The 16,204-nt window shown below is 37.3% G+C and overlaps 1 protein-coding gene across 34 annotated transcripts in view; it reads left to right on the forward strand.

The window, feature by feature from the left end:
• The window catches only part of clasp1a (cytoplasmic linker associated protein 1a), an 80,689-nt gene that overhangs the window by 45,908 nt on the left and 18,577 nt on the right, over nucleotides 1–16,204 (forward strand). For 6 of the 34 annotated variants that reach the window (XM_077579994.1, XM_077579999.1, XM_077580008.1 and 3 more), the window contains 11 exons: nucleotides 3,469–3,495; nucleotides 4,694–4,858; nucleotides 6,243–6,404; nucleotides 7,340–7,399; nucleotides 10,356–10,459; nucleotides 10,701–10,724; nucleotides 12,434–12,678; nucleotides 14,040–14,103; nucleotides 14,353–14,516; nucleotides 14,609–14,687; nucleotides 14,770–14,913. In XM_077579994.1, coding sequence (XP_077436120.1) covers nucleotides 3,469–3,495; nucleotides 4,694–4,858; nucleotides 6,243–6,404; nucleotides 7,340–7,399; nucleotides 10,356–10,459; nucleotides 10,701–10,724; nucleotides 12,434–12,678; nucleotides 14,040–14,103; nucleotides 14,353–14,516; nucleotides 14,609–14,687; nucleotides 14,770–14,913 — 1,238 coding nt within the window. The remainder of the gene's footprint in view (nucleotides 1–3,468; nucleotides 3,496–4,693; nucleotides 4,859–6,242; nucleotides 6,405–7,339; nucleotides 7,400–10,355; nucleotides 10,460–10,700; nucleotides 10,725–12,433; nucleotides 12,679–14,039; nucleotides 14,104–14,352; nucleotides 14,517–14,608; nucleotides 14,688–14,769; nucleotides 14,914–16,204) is intronic. The other 28 variants (XM_077580013.1, XM_077580024.1, XM_077580014.1 and 25 more) reach the window with 14 other exon arrangements.

Below are 16,204 nucleotides of genomic sequence, written 5' to 3' on the forward strand. Positions count from 1 at the left end.
GTATGTATCCGCAAAATTTCAATTAACGTCAGAGTTAAATATCATCATTAGTTATGAAATTAATCGTGCACATTTTGTGATCCACACACTGTACATTGGAGTGTGAGCTTTTTCTTAGCTCTGTTATTATGTATGCACCACAACTCACTAACATGTTTGTGTGTGTGTGTAAGCATACAGTACATGTCTGTGCAGTGTGTATGCCTGCATTTTAAGTTGAATTGTGGCTTTGTTTGCACAGATACATTATTTTCACCTTCTGTCATGGGAACCAAATCCACAGTGATTTAAAGTGTGGTGCCCTATGATTTCTGTGATGCAGTATATTACAGACAAATTTAGATTGATTGCCAAGCATTAACATATGAAAACTTAATCCACAGCAAATGGCAAATAATACGTTCAAATACATAGCCAAAAGTTGAGTTCACGTACCATAACTCCAATTTTTGAATGTCTCAGATGGTTATAAAGAAACAGCAGTGTTTCATCTATCAACAAGCAGCACAAGAATAAGGGTCCAGTCACACTATTTTTTTCATAGGTTGGCTGTTCTGTGACTTATACTCTGAAGCAACATGAAAAAAGTTATACCGGGGGTATAAAACTTCACAGACAGCCACAAGAGGGCAATCTAGACTTGTACTATAATTGTGGGAATTCTGATACATTCTCACATATGTTACTGTGATTTTTATTTTCCACACTTTTTTGCCGTGTAACAATTCCCACATAATACTTCCGATTTACACCATTCAAATTCTTACTTTAAAAAGTCATGCCTCCCGGCGTATCAGGAAATTAATTATAATTTCTAAATGTATGTTAGCTTTCAGCATCAGATGACCTTTTTAAAAAATAAATACGCCATTAGCCACGATTTCAAAGTCAATTTAGCTAGAACAATTGCCTTCCACCACAGAGTACCTGGGTTCAAACCCCACTTGGACCACATATTAGTAATTTAGTAATTTATCTTTCAATTTACTTCATAAGTACATGCATTCAAATCTTAGCATTCAGCTAATAGCATTCAGCTTTTCAGCATTCCTACACAATTTCTGCAGAAATTGCCCTTTGTCTAGTATACTATATATACTTAATGTGACTTATAATTCAGTGCAACTTATGTATGGTTTTTTTTTCTACCGAACTATGCATTTTTGGCCTAGTGCGACTTGTACTCCGGAGCGACTTATAGTCCGGAAAATACGGTAAATATAATCACAAATGTCAGTGATATTTAGATGCAGATAATTTACAGTTTCCAGTTAGATGCACAAACAATTACCAGCAGTTACAGTGAGGAAAACAAGTATTTGAACACCCTGCGATTTTGTATGGTCACCCACTTAGAAATTATGGAGTGGTCTGAAATTTTCCTGATAGGTCTACGGTGAGAGTCACAATCTAAAATAAAAAAATAAAATAAAAATCACATTGTATGACATTTAAACAATTTATTTGTATCTTAATGCTGAAAATAAGTATTTGAATACGTGCAAAAATAAAGGTTAATATTTGGTACAGAAGCCTTTGTTTAAATTACAAAGGTCAAACATTTCCTGTAGTTCTTAACCCGATCTAATGTAGGAGGAATTTTGGCCCATTCCTCCATCCAGATCTTCTCTAGATCTCTTCAGGTCTTGGGGCTTTCACAGACGAATACAGAGCTTTAGCTTCCTCTGAAGATTTTCTTTTGGATTTAGATCTGTAGACTGGCGAGGCCACTCCAAAACCTTAATATGCTTGTTACGGAGTCACTTCTTGATTATACTGGCTGTGTGCTTTGGTTCGTTCTCATGTTGGAAGACTCAACCATGACCCATCTTCAATGCTCGACTGAAGGAAGGAGGTTGTTGGCCGACATCTTGCAATACATGGCCCTGTTCATCTTCTCATTAATACTGCACAGTCATCCTGTCCCCTGTGCAGAAAAACAACCCCATGCTTTACAGCAGGTACTGTGTTCTTGGAATGGTACTGGTTCTCTTTCTTCCTCCAAACGTGACGAGATGGTCTTTGCCATACTTGCAAATGAGCCTGGTCATGTGCTGACGTAAGCAGGGGAACCTTGCGTGTGATGCATGATTTTATACCATGACTTCTTAGTGTATTAGCAGGGAGCTTGACAGTCTCCATTACCCTCTTTTATTTTCTAGCAATTGCTCCAGCAGTTGATCTTTTTTCACCAAGCTGCTTGGCAATTGCCCCATAGCCCATTTTACCCTTTTGGAAAGATCTACCATTTTGTCCCTGGTGTCTTTTGACAGCTCTTTGGTTTTGCCCATGGTAGCCGTTGTAGTCTGATAGATTGTGAGGTGCACATGTGTTGGTATGCACATAACAACCTCAAAAAGGTTCTGCTAAGTTAGATGAACTCATTCACCCCCAGCCATATTTGCAGAAGCAACCCCCTTCGCTCCCGGCTGTTTTACTAGATTTTGACTGATTTTGCAAGGGCCACAGAATATTGTGTTTTAATGCTATAAAAACATGGAATCTACCAAAAGAAAGATTATAGTCACTTCTTTAATCAGGAAAAAAAGTATATTTGTATCTGTTTCCGTTTTGCAGCCATTAGCATTCCTGGTGAAAACACTGGCAAAAAGAGCTTGTTGCAACATGGCCCTAGTTCAGAGGTGGGCATCGAGGGCCGCAGTCCTGCAGGTTTTGCGTGTTGCCCTTCTCCAACACAGCTGATATATGATCAGCTCATCAGCAAGCTCTGCATAAGCCTGATAACGATCCTGTTGATTGGAATCAGCTTGTGTTGGAAGTGAGAAACCTACAAAACCTGCAGGACTCCGGCCCTCGAGGACCGAGATTGCCCACCTCTGCCCTAGTTGATCTCTTAAACTCTGCTGCCACTTGATGGCCGTTTTCTTGTAATGACTACCATTGCTTTAAGCAACCTCTTCATGTCAGGAGCTGCATCAAAGCCTTCTGTATGCTCTTGCATAAAAACAACAAAACAATAACGTATAAATACGTTTTTGGGAGTGAAGAACCAAGTATTGGCACATGTTCAAATACGTATTTTCAGCACTAACATACAAATAAATTCTTAAAAAAATCATGCAATATGAGTTCCTAAGTTTTTATTTTAGATTGTGTCTCTCACAGTGGACATGCACCTACCTGTATGAAGAAAAGTTAAGACCCCTACATAGTTTCTAAGTAGGTAAACTTGCAAAATCGCAGGGTGTTCAAATACTTATGTTCCTCGCTGTATATGTATTGATTACTGAATTAAATCACCCATTTAATTGTCAAAGTCCCAATCAGCCACAGCTCATGTACTGTAGCTTCAAAGTGACAAAACTTACTTGCAAAACATATACAGCATCTGGATTTCATAGGGCCGTAAGAGTGCATGCTGCATATGATTGATAAACATAACCCTTTATGTCTCATTTTGACTGTTCTTGATCTCCAATTGTCCTGCCTATTGCTTCCATCATTCAGGATCCAGATCAGCCAATCCCATCAGTGGTAAGGCTTCATCCAATCACATGCTGGACGGCTAAAGCACTATCCCCTGAGCCTACACAACTTTGCACGTCTCGATCCTTTAGGGCCTTTACTTTCAGTTCACCACCTGGTTGCATGCATTTATTGTGAATGTTTGTGTGTTGAGAAGCTGGTCAGAACCTAAAAAAATTCCATGGCAGTTCTCTTGTCTTGTTTGTCTGTTAACTGGTAGCACTTGGTTACATTTCCATCCCTACTTAGACTTCATACCTTGTGTGTGTCAAAAGTCACCTATGTGCGTTAAATCAGTCCATTCTCTGTTTGTCTCACATTCATTTGTTGCTGGAATTACAGCATATGAAACCCCTTTGCATTTCAAGAATAAATGGACATTATAATAGTACATTCACTTTTATGCACTGAAATACGCTCATACTTTCTCCAATTATGAGTTGGTATATGTTATAGACATATTGCAGCCAATGCTCCAAGCATTAATTTGGATACAGTGGGAAGAAAGACCATGTGAAGCTTTTGGGGTTTCTTAAATTTCTGCACAAATTATAAAGAGTATCTATGACAATGATATTACAGTATGTCAGTGATCTGTTGTGCTTGAGTATAAAAATGTTAAAGTTACTTTAATGGAACTCACTAAGGCTGTGCATCTCTCCAATAAAATACGATTCAATACGTGTCTCGATGCATGATGTGCAATTTGATTCAAAGAGAGTACATTTGAAAGTGGAATAATTCGATTCGATTTCAGTATAATTTTTATTTAATTTGATATGGCATAGCTCAGTTCCAAAAGGTATGATGCAATGAGTTTCTTGTTGAAGTTAGACAATCATTTTACAATATGAATTAGCTTTACTCTGTACTGTAAATGTGGCATTTCCTCCTAAGAGATCAAGGACGGAAAAGTGTATTATTTGGTAGCTTTTGTCATGTTGAAGCAGCATGTAAATGTGCTCCAAAGCCAAACTATTCAAGTTAAGTACACTCAAAGAAACACCAAATCACAAGCAACATCAAACGAATTTTTGAAGTCATTGCCAGGCTTTATTTTTAATGACAATATGTTTAATGCCCACATATTAATTCATTTGCGACATGTTTTATATCTTCTTCTTTAGGCTTTCCTGCTTCTTTGTTGTTAACTATTGTTAATGCTTTTGTATCCGATATTTATGACTGTGTACTTCCTCGTCAACAGCTGGCAGTCGCTCCAGCTCCCCAGGCAAACTGCTTGGACACAGCAGCTATGGTCGGATCCCTCGGGCAACAGCGTCTGCCTCTAACACACCAACTGACAAACGGAGCAGGATCCCTCGCAGCCAAGGGTGCAGCCGAGAGACCAGCCCGAGTCGAATGGGCTTAGGTATGCTCGGGACACTTTTGCACACAGTTTGTATAGACTGCTCTTTTCCCTTACTGACCACTGCAATATGACACTGCAAGACTCAAAACCTGGACCAAGGAAGCAAATACACTACTTTCAACAGAGCAGGTTGACCTACAAATGTGTAGCTGAAATGCAGTAAAATGGGTTAATCCTTTGTTTTTGGTTGTGTAGGGTGATTTTGTTGATTGTCGTTAGCTATTGTTTTAGCTGTGACTGTTTGGAAGTGGTAGTGCAAATGAAATAAGGATGCTGCAGATCAATGGAAATACCCCCCGCCAACTGTTTGATTGTGTGAACTTGTTGGCCAGCAAAATAATTGTTTATCACACACTACTTGTTTTTGTTTTAACCCAGTGTACCTTTTGAATTTAACTAATCACTTTTTGTTTGGGTTGTATTTGTAATTGTATAAACTATATAATCTTTTAACGTAAAGTCTCCAATGTACCAATTTATTAAGGATAGACCGATTATTGGCTGAGCCGATTATCGGCGCCGATATTTATCGTTCTGACAAATATCGGCACCAGCTATTTTGAAGAATCGTGCGGCCGATAATAGATCCATTTTAAAAAGTGTTAACTTCAGGGAACTAATTATTTACATTTTCAGAGATGCTGCTGACCCTAGGAACTCTATGTACCTTCTGTTTTTGTTTACATTTAAAATAACATTTTAATATTTCAGGTATTTTTGAAATTTCAGGTATTTTTTAAATCTTGGGGGAGCCCCCCCAAGATAAAAAAAAAAAATAGGGAGCTATTTGTTTAAGTTTTTATTTATCTTTTGAAGACATGCGCCCCTAGAAGATCCCTGAACTTTTTTTTTTAACTCCAATGTTTTACAAACCCTAAAAATTGTTCAATAAACATAGGCTTAAATTTTTTTTAAAATTAAGAGCTAGAGTTTTGTAAAAAAAAAAATAAAAAATTGCCAATATTTTCTCTTTTAGTGAAAATGAATATTGGCTCCAAATATCGGTTATCGGCGTCCTTGACTACTAATAATCAGTATCAGTATTGCCCCTGAAAAAAAACCATATTGGTTTATGTCTATAATTTACTGTAAATGCACATTTACTACAATCTTTTCTTTGTAAGCCTTGAAATATCTCTGCTTCGCTACCCCTTTGTTTCAAGCAAATTGTCTTGTTTTGTTCTCTGAGAACGAAGAAAAAAGATCATATTGAGCACATTTTGTTTTTATCATTAATACGGTAATTAGAACACAACAGCAGCAAGACATTTTTTTTTCATTTAGTCCAGACTGTTTTTCAATACATCTCTTATTTCCTATCTCTGCCTGTTTAACATTCCATTAATGCATACTGACACTTCCACCTAACTTGTTGTCCTCACAGCCAGCTTGTGTGGTAAAAAAGCTCTTCTCCCTGCTGCTCTTCCCTACCGCATGCTAGCCCGGAGCCGCATACCCCGCCCCAGCATGAGTCAGGGTTGCAGTCGCGACACTAGTCGCGAAAGCAGCCGCGACACCAGTCCCGCTCGTGGCTTTACTCCTCTGGGTAAGTTTCTGTGTTTTACCAGCTGTTCTGGAACAGCTTGTTGTTGCAAACAAACGGTCCTCTACAAAATGCCACATTCTGTTCATGACTTTGTCTGTGGTAAAAAAAAAAACATATGTCCAATTAACTGTATGCTATGCATATTTTTGCACTGCGTGGGTTCTCTCTGTGCATGCCTTAAGTTGGATTCTTTGGGTTGAGAAAATAACTTGTCATTGAAGAGCATACTAACAACTTGGCTCAAATGTGTTCTTCAATTTCTCAACTGATGTAATCTGTCGTGATTGTCAAAGAAGTGACATAATTACTAACGATCCATGGTTTTATGGTTTTTCCATTGCTTGCATTTTCGTCTCCCAAATGATAGCCAGGCCAGTTCTACAATTTGTATATGATTAAACTGAAGGAACCTGAAATATGGATTATTAATGAACAATAGTCATACATAGATTAATTTGTCATCATATATTGTATACTCAAGGATTTTTTTTCTATATAATTAGTCATTACAGTACATGATCAGCTTCATACTGAGAGCAAACCAAGACGTTCCTCTGCCAATTCCCATTGAAAACCCTATTTGACGGAAATTCCTGTCGTTGGCACTATACGTTATGGTTGTCATTGACGGGAATTCCTGTAGACAGCAGACAGAGTTAACCTTTTTTAAATATGACTAGAAACAAGAACAACTTGGGCTTATGTGAGACAATGCAGCAGCAGTATGAAATTAAGGAAGGTGAAAGTCATGGCTAATTTTATCACGGTTAGCATTGCTAGAAGGCTATAGTTTTTTGTTTTGTTTTTTTAAGTTCACCACCTACACTCCAAAACATAGAGGAAATGAGGATGTAAAGTAAAACAAATTGAGATACATTACAATATGTGAATAATTGCCCTGTGCGCATATTGCCCACCTCTCCTGTACCCCACAGCTTCTCGACGACACTCCCGTTCAACCAGTGCTCTTACAGCTGACCCTCATGGCCAGTCAGGTGACCTGCATGAATAGATATCTCAACCTACTTAGTTTTCCCCAAAACCCTGTCTCATGCCTGCCCGATGTCTGTTGTACTTGCATGCTTTGTGGTAACTGCAGGCAGTATTTTTATTTGAAGAAGATTTTATTCTTTTTTAGATGAGATTTATTTGTTCAGCACATTAAAAACACCAGTTTGTGCATTTGTTCCAATTTTTTTAGTTTTCCTCAGACAGACTGTGCCGTTGTTGTGATGTTTTGGTATTTTGAAAGGTTGTAGGCAGACTTTTTCCAGACATTGTTGACATACAATAGGTCTTTCTTTTGATGTTCATTGTTTTAATTTGGAACATATCAATTATGTTTTTTCCTCTTTGGTGCATTTGTTGGTGCTTCATCTCTTTGGGAAATCAGTGGAGATGCTAAGTTTTTGCTTTCCTTTTGCACGAAACCAACTTTTTTTTGTTTGATTCTGCTGAATTTTGGAAGGTTGACTAAATGCCAAGCTTGGTAATACTCATTTAAACTGATGTCTTAGTAAATGAACTCCACTTTACATCCATGATCAACATTACTCTTAAAAGTACTGGAACAGATGAGACAATTATTTGCAGTTTTTTACATCTAGATTTGATGCACATTGATCTTATGGCAGCTTTTGTTAAAACTAGGGCTGCCAGTTGATTCAAAATTTAAATTGCAATTAATCGCATGATTACCAAAGTTACTTGCAAATTAATCGCATATTTTATGTCCATTCATTCTGACCGGAGGGGAGGAGGGCTTCAGAGCAGGAGAGAAGGCAAAGCTGTATTGATGTCGCGCTAGCTTTCAGTTAGATTTCCGTATCACCAAACATTGTGGCGAGGATCTAATCTGCCTGATAATTTTTGCCTTGCAAGGTTAAAAAAAAAATGTTACCGTGTGTTTGGTGTTTTTTTTTTTATGTTATCCTGTATTTTTTTTTAAGTGTCTGCCAAAAACCAGGTGGTTGCATCCTCCAGTCAAATGATTTGAAAATGGCAGCGTCAAATGATTTGAAAATGGCAGCGTCAAATATTAAGAGGATAAATTCGGCCATATGTTTCATGTAACCAAAGACAGATTAAAATAAATAATGTTACTCTTTATTTCATTGATGAGACGCCGCCAAATTGTAAAGCCTGCAGATGCTTAATATACATTATTGAAATTGAAAGATGTTACGTCCTAAACGGGTATAATCTCACCTTTCTTATACATTAGCATATGTGATGTTACTGGCTCGAGATCGGTAAGCTTGAATTTTGATACATATCGGTCTATAGTCTCACTATAATTAGTTGAGTGACCAAGAAGTGCAGTCCACGTTTACAAATCATGTTTCAAAGTGATATGTGAAAAGTAGTAAAGCTATCAATTTGTTTGCATTATTGTTGTAGTGTGCACTTTAGTTAGTTTCGTCCTGATTTATAGTACACTAACTACATACTTGTTGTTTACACCACCTTGTGTGGCAGAATTATGTTGTCATGGTAAAAGTTTACCAAACTGCATATCTTAGTATTTAGTAAATTTATACCTGTAATTGTAGTGGATAAAATGTCTCTTTATTTTTGTATCCTATGCATAATGATATAAGGTTGTTTGTTGTAATAAAGATTAATTGCTTGCTGAAAATTACACTAGAAAAGGACCTTCAATATTTTTTTAGGGGTCTTTAGATTATTTTCCAAAATCATTCACATCTAATTGTGTTATACATTCTAAAAAGAGAAATGTTGAACCAAATGAAGATTACAAATTGAATTGTTGACCAATTAAAAAAAAAAACACTTTGAATTAAGTTAATCCAAGTTCAAGTTTAAATAATTATGAGTTTATTAAATTTAAAATATTCACTTGAATTAAGTTAATCCAAAATGAATCCAAAGTGAGTACATTAAGTTTAATTAACTCAAAATTAATTAAACTTAATATATTCACTTTGGATTAACTTAATTCAATCGTGTTACCAATTGATTAAAAAAAAATTAATGGGTGAATATTTAAATTTGTAATCTTAAATATGTTCAACAATTCTCTTTTTATAGTGTAGTGTCGTCTTTGCTCAATATTATATGCCCTCTATTATGCTGATGCATATTGTCATTAATGATGCAGCTTTCCAACTAACAGGCCAAAAATAACAGCAGATGATGTTACATTAGCTAAGTCCTGGAGTTGCTGAGTAAAATGCACCTCAAGGCTAAAGGGCCAATGACATAAAACTGGCATAAACTCAGCAAGTGCCTTTCCAACATTACTCCAAGACCCCTTTTAGAGCTCTCACAACTGAGTTCGGTACTAACTGCTAACCAGCTGCCTAGGCTTAAGCCTACCCACTCGAAGCAGGGAAGAGGTAACAGTGCAAACAGTCCCGTCTCCTCTTAAAACAAGTTGCGTACTGTATATTGGCTGCAGTGCAGTCCAGATCTCGAGGGTAATTCATACATAGATGTATGTGTCTGTAGAGTCACAACTGTAATTCTTGAACAATGGCATGCGTTAATTGTGTGTTTAAAAAAAAAAAAGTTGCATTAAAGAAACTTAAAACATTATTAGCGCATTCATTTCGATAGCCTTAGTTTAAACCTGTTTAAAACTGTATTTGTTTTGAGTATTTATGCTCAACTAAAAATATTTAGTGTTGTTACAAATACAGTACTTAAAGCAATCTTCCGAGTCGTGTGTCAAATGCAGATGTAAACACCTGGAAAGCATAGCTGAAATGATCTCTCATATTAATAACCTTTGTATTGTATGCCAAAACCCAAATTGTTTTAGTCTGCCACAAAAATAAAGAAATTGGCTTTACTGTTCCAATACTTGTGTAAAGAAATAGACAATTTTTGATCATCAGGTAAGTTTTGTGACATGTACCTGTTGTGCTAAATGCATTTCTTCATCTTCTGCCTTTTTTTTTTTTTTTTTTACCTCTAACCCATCTATAGATCGTTATGGTTTGATTCACCAAGCTAGAATCTCAGCATCAGTCAACGCTATGAGGGTTCTTAACACTGGCACTGAGGTGGAGGCAGCAGTTGCCGATGCTCTGGTAAGATAAGTAGAATTTTAAAAGAAATAATTTTTTGCCCTGTCATTCTATGTGCATGTGTCTGACCACTGTGTAACTGGAGGTATGGAACTGATCATGTGCAGTATAGTTAAAAAAATAAAAATTCAACTATGTAGTGTGATATTAAATAACTAATTACATCTTTTGTATAGCCATGAATGTTCTTGTTCTTTAAACTTTCTCCCTCTCCTCTTTTCTTTATTGTTGTTCTTCATTTCAGCTATTAGGAGACTCCAGGAATAAGGTAGTCGGTTAGATTAATAAGTACACTGTATATGCATTTCCATGCAATCACGCACTAATGATGCATAGGAATATGCACTATAGCTTGAAAATTGCTGGTAACCTTCTGTTATCGAAAGAAAACCCCAGAATACTCACTGAATTAACATGAAGCGAAATTGACTAGACCAGATTTTGCCAAAACAAGCCACAAAGGTTTTGGGATAATGACCTTTAGACAGATGAGACAAAATTTGGGCTTTTTGGCAAATCAGATCACTTCGATGTTTACAGATACATAAATGTAGCATATAAAGAAAATAAAAACAATGTGTCTACTGTAAAACATAGAGGCGGCTCAGTTTTGTTCTATGGCTGCTTTGCTACAATGGAGACAATGATATCTCAGGACTATGAAGGCAAAATGGACTGCCCATTTTCAAAAATCTCAGTCTTTATCACAGGTCATAGATCCTCCTCCTACAACAACTATTCTGAAGTGGTCTTCTGTGAAGCATCTGTGTAAGGAGTCTAGAAATGGAAACTGCAGCAGGTTGCTTTTGAGGAGTGGGCCCGATTACCCTCAAGTCTCATTAAGACTTAGAGAAATAATTTGATATTTTCATGTATTTATTTTGGGGGTAATCCTGTTAAATCACAATTTAAAAGCAAAGCATATTTTCATTAGTTAAATTTCTGCCTGTTTTTATTTATTATTGCATTTGTCATTTGCAAGGGTTTTCTTTCTTCAATGGAAGACTCACAATTTTGTTCACATGGATATTCATTATTTTATTTTTGCCTTCGTGCTTATGTATAACACATCCCAAATGCAAATGTTATTTCGTATTGTGTTGAAATTCCTACATTACTGCACACTCTTAAATTTAATTTCTCCCATTTTTATTATCTGCTTCAATGTTTTCATCTGTGACTGTCACCCTACCACATTGTATTTGTCGTCATGATCGCTGCTTATCCGGGTGCTGCTTGACCCTGCCTGGCTTTTTATGTTTAGTCAGAAAATATTGTACATTGTTAAATTTTTAACTCATTTGCTCCCAAAAACGTATAAAAACGTTCTATTTTAAATATTGCCATGATCCCAAAAACATATTCATATGTTTTTTTATACTATAGCATACAAAAGGCTTTGATTCAGCTTCTGACATCAAGAGGTCACTTAAAGCAATGGTAGTTATTACAAAAAAACGGCCAGCAGGTGGAAGCAGAGTATAAGAGATCAACCAGGGCCATGTTGCAACAAGTTCTTTTTGCCAGTGTTTGAAACAGATTTGTGAATAATGATGAAACTTAGCTATATTCTAATGCTAATTGCTGCAAAACGAAAACAGATACAAATATACTTTTTTCTTGATGAAAGGAGAGACTCTAATATTTTTTGGGTAGGTTCCATGTTTTTATAGCAATAGATCACAATAGTCTGTGGGCCTTGCAAAATCTGTCAAAATTCAGTAAAACAGCCGGGAGCAAAGGGGGTTGCTACAGCGAAAATGGCTGGGGGTGAATGAGTTAATTCAGGCATTGCAAAATGCGACATATAGCATGGCTGCATATTAATTACGAAATTAATCCTTTAGTTAAAACCTTATTGACCTACGAAAAACATAGAAAGCATAATTGTTGCCTGATGCTGGCTCGGTTCATATGCCAGTATTAAACAGTTTAAAAGTACAGTAAATGAAATGTTATATTGATTTGTCTCTTCAGAGGAAGCCAATGAGGCGGAGGTACGAATCACCAGGGATGTACTCTGATGATGATGCCAACAGCGACGCGTCCAGTGCCTGCTCAGAACGCTCTTATAGCTCAAGAAACGGCAGCATCCCCCATTATCTTCGTCAGACTGAGGATGTGGCGGAGGTGCTGAACCACTGTGCCAGCTCCAATTGGTCAGAGCGGAAGGAGGGCCTTCTGGGACTGCAGAATCTCCTCAAGGGTCAAAGAATACTGAGGTAAGCTTTAAATCGTGATTTTTTACCTCCACCATTCTTGTGAATGAGCAGAAGTAATAATGCCATTTTCAGGGAATTCATTTATTTCCCTATAAAAACATTTCTAAATGTTCTTGTTAATTCTTTTGGAACAGTTTTAAATTCCATACACTATGTAGGTTATGTATCACCTCGAGCAAAAAAAACAACAAAAAAAACTTAAATTTTTTAGCCGAAGCATCCCTTTAGATAAATTCAAGTGGCCACATTGGAAGCAGCTAATTTAACATTTAGGAATAGCTTTTGATTGCAAAATAATAACTTATTTTGTGAAAGACCGCCACTGGAGTGACACAAGCTCATCAGGACGGCTCTGTCATGTGTTAGTGGCTGCTCGTGACGACTTTGTCATCCTCATGTTTACAAGGTTTTTGTTGTACTTTTTTCATTTATGACACACACAATTTTCTGATCACTATCGTAACACATATTCTGGGATACAGTACACTATAGATACATATATATTTTCCCTGTTTGAATGGATGCTTCTGATTGTCCAACTAAAAGGCTGTTGACTACTGCAGGCAGCGCCATGGCATTGAAATTCCCTTGCCCTAAATGTAAATAGTTGACAAGTGGGATTTCAACGTTTCAATTTCAATGGTGCACCGCTACCATCTTGCTGGGGCTTTTTGGCTCATTATCACTACTAGTCAAGTGCTTGCTGTTTAAAGGGCAGGCATATCCCACCCATATCAACCCCCTAAAATATTTATGAGATTTGTGTGTGTGTGATTTTGTTTTTGCTACATGGTTAGGCCCATATTCCGTGATTTTACAGACTTGTGGGGCCCGCTTGTCCTTGTGGGGCCATTTTGGAGGGCCCCACAACTTTAGGCCTCTTTTTAAGGGGCAAGACTTGGTTTTAGAGTTCAGGTTTGAATTGGGTTATGGTTGGGGTTAGGGTAAGAGATGTGATTATGCAATCATTTGTGATAGTTGGGGTTAAGGTAAGGGGCTAGGATATGGGATGGCCCCACAAAGATAGTACCACAAACTTGTGTGTGTTGCGCGTGTGTGTTTTGTCATCCATAGTCAGCATTAGGGCACAGTACTTCCAAACTAAACTCATCCCAGCACAAATGTATGGATCTTAGGTTGTACTCTGGGGGATACTGTAATTCAAAACCAGGGAGAAATTAGGGGGCTAACTTATTTAAGTTCATTTATTAAGAAGTCTGTCTATTTACTTCTGTTATTGTGGTGTTTCTCAACAGTAGATAGATTACCATAAACTTTGTCCTGTGCAGCCAGAAATGTTGGACTAAAGTGCAAATTTTCTGATTTGCTGCTTTCTTGTTTTGTTTTTACTGTATATGTAGCCGAGTGGAGCTGAAGAGACTTTGTGAAATCTTCACAAGAATGTTTGCAGATCCACACAGCAAGGTGAAATAAATATTTCAAATCCATTTGCTGTATAATGTCTTTTCTCTTACTATAAAATCTGACAAAATGTTCCTCATGTAACTAAATCCTGCACTGTATGTCTTTTATTGCATGGCCTGCATTGCTGTGGATTTGATAACAGAGAGTAAGTTTGTTCTAACCCATTAACACAACATTGTCTGAATATGACTATTGTTGTCGGAGTAATCAATACTGTTTTTAATTCCTTAACATTATGTATGGCTTTAGGTGTTCAGCATGTTCTTGGAGACCCTAGTGGATTTCATCACAGTGCATCGAGAGGACTTGCAGGACTGGCTGTTTGTCCTTCTCACCCAATTGCTGAAGAAGATGGGGGCAGACCTGCTCGGCTCAGTCCAAGCCAAAGTCCAAAAGGCCCTGGATATCACAAGGTCCTCATGTTTTGCAAGACAGACCATTGTCTTAATAATCTTTCAAATAGAGAGTGACCAGCATTTGACTTCATTTATATTAACTTTTTCAGGGAGTCTTTCCCATTTGACCAACAGTTCAATATTTTGATGAGATTCATTGTCGATCAGACGCAGACACCAAACCTCAAGGTATTGTAGAATTAGAAAATTGAGAATGAGAACTGTGGTTGTTGGTTGGTGCCATTACTAAATGGTTGCTGTTCCCCTATAGGTAAAGGTAGCTATTTTGAAGTACATAGAGTCTTTGGCACGGCAAATGGACCCAACAGATTTTATCAACTCCAGTGAGACTCGCCTGGCTGTATCGCGCATTATCACCTGGACCACTGAACCCAAAAGTTCTGATGTCAGAAAGGTATGTATGGCTGCTTCCCAGTCCATAGATAACCTTGTATGAAAATTAAGAATTGTATTCAGTTATGATCTATTACGTTTGTAATAAATCTCTTTATTTTGATCTTGTTGGGAGAAGTATTGGAAATTAAGAATAGCACAGCAAACAGTAAGAGTATTGTAGTTTAAGTTTTGACTTGTAGGAACTGTATGTCGTCTGTTTACGGAAGCGTATTATTGCATGTTTTTCTGTCAAATCGTTTCTGCTTTACTGATTAATTTTTTTCTGTCCCAAAAAAATATTCAGATAAACAGGAGGGTGGGGGGAGGGTGGCGGTTATTCCAAAAAACAGGTGGGGGGGGGGGGTGGTATTCCGAAAAACAGGAGCTGATGCTCTGTTTTTCGGAGTATTTTATTTTTTTTAATTTATTTTTTATTTTTTACCTCTGAAGTGTATTGTTGCAGACTCGCTAATGGTGGACATTTTCCCACATTCCACCAACATACCTTCAACTATATCACTTACTGGTGAAGTAAACAAACATGCCAATCGATCGACATGATTTTAGTAAGCTATCAGTTAAGATGCTATAGAGGTGTATTGCATGCGGGAAAGTGTCCGCCATTCATTAGCCAGTCTGCAACATGTGGAGTTCCTCTCCTTACCTAAAATTACATATTTTAATTATTCATCTGCCAAAGCAATGTTGTTGATTCTTAAAGAAAACATGCATCTAGTCCCCATTTGTACTTATATCATGCTTTGACATCCATCCTTCAGCTGTCTTCGGGCAGTAGACGGGGTACACCCCGAACTGGATGCCAGCCAATGGCATGGCACACATAGATGAACATCCATGGTTTCGTCAAAATACCCAAAGGAACAGTAATTCAATACATATTTTTACAGCATTTTTTGCCATGCTGAAAGGTCCTATGCCATCAACATCTAATTTCTTCCACTCTTTTTATGCATAACACGGGTCAAAATGGGTCTGTGCCATAGTTGAAGTTTGACTCCCCTGTGGTTTGTCACATTCATGCAATAGCCTTTGAAAGGCCCGCAAAAAATGAGATTCGATTTTGCTGTTTTTGTGATGTAGTTCTAAATCTGGTTAAAGGACATCAAATATTTCAACCTTTAAGTTAAGCTGATGGTAGATCTGTCTTTGATTAGAATAACAAGTAGTGGGCTATATCTCGCCAGCATGGTCCAAGTGGAGCTCGTACGCCTCGTTCAGCAATGACTGTTTCCAGCGGCCAGTTGATTTATTGTAATAGTAGAAGCAGAGTCCAGAATAGAAAACAGGTG

Source organism: Vanacampus margaritifer, chromosome 11 (assembly GCF_051991255.1).
Source record: "Vanacampus margaritifer isolate UIUO_Vmar chromosome 11, RoL_Vmar_1.0, whole genome shotgun sequence".
NCBI lineage: Eukaryota > Metazoa > Chordata > Actinopteri > Syngnathiformes > Syngnathidae > Vanacampus > Vanacampus margaritifer.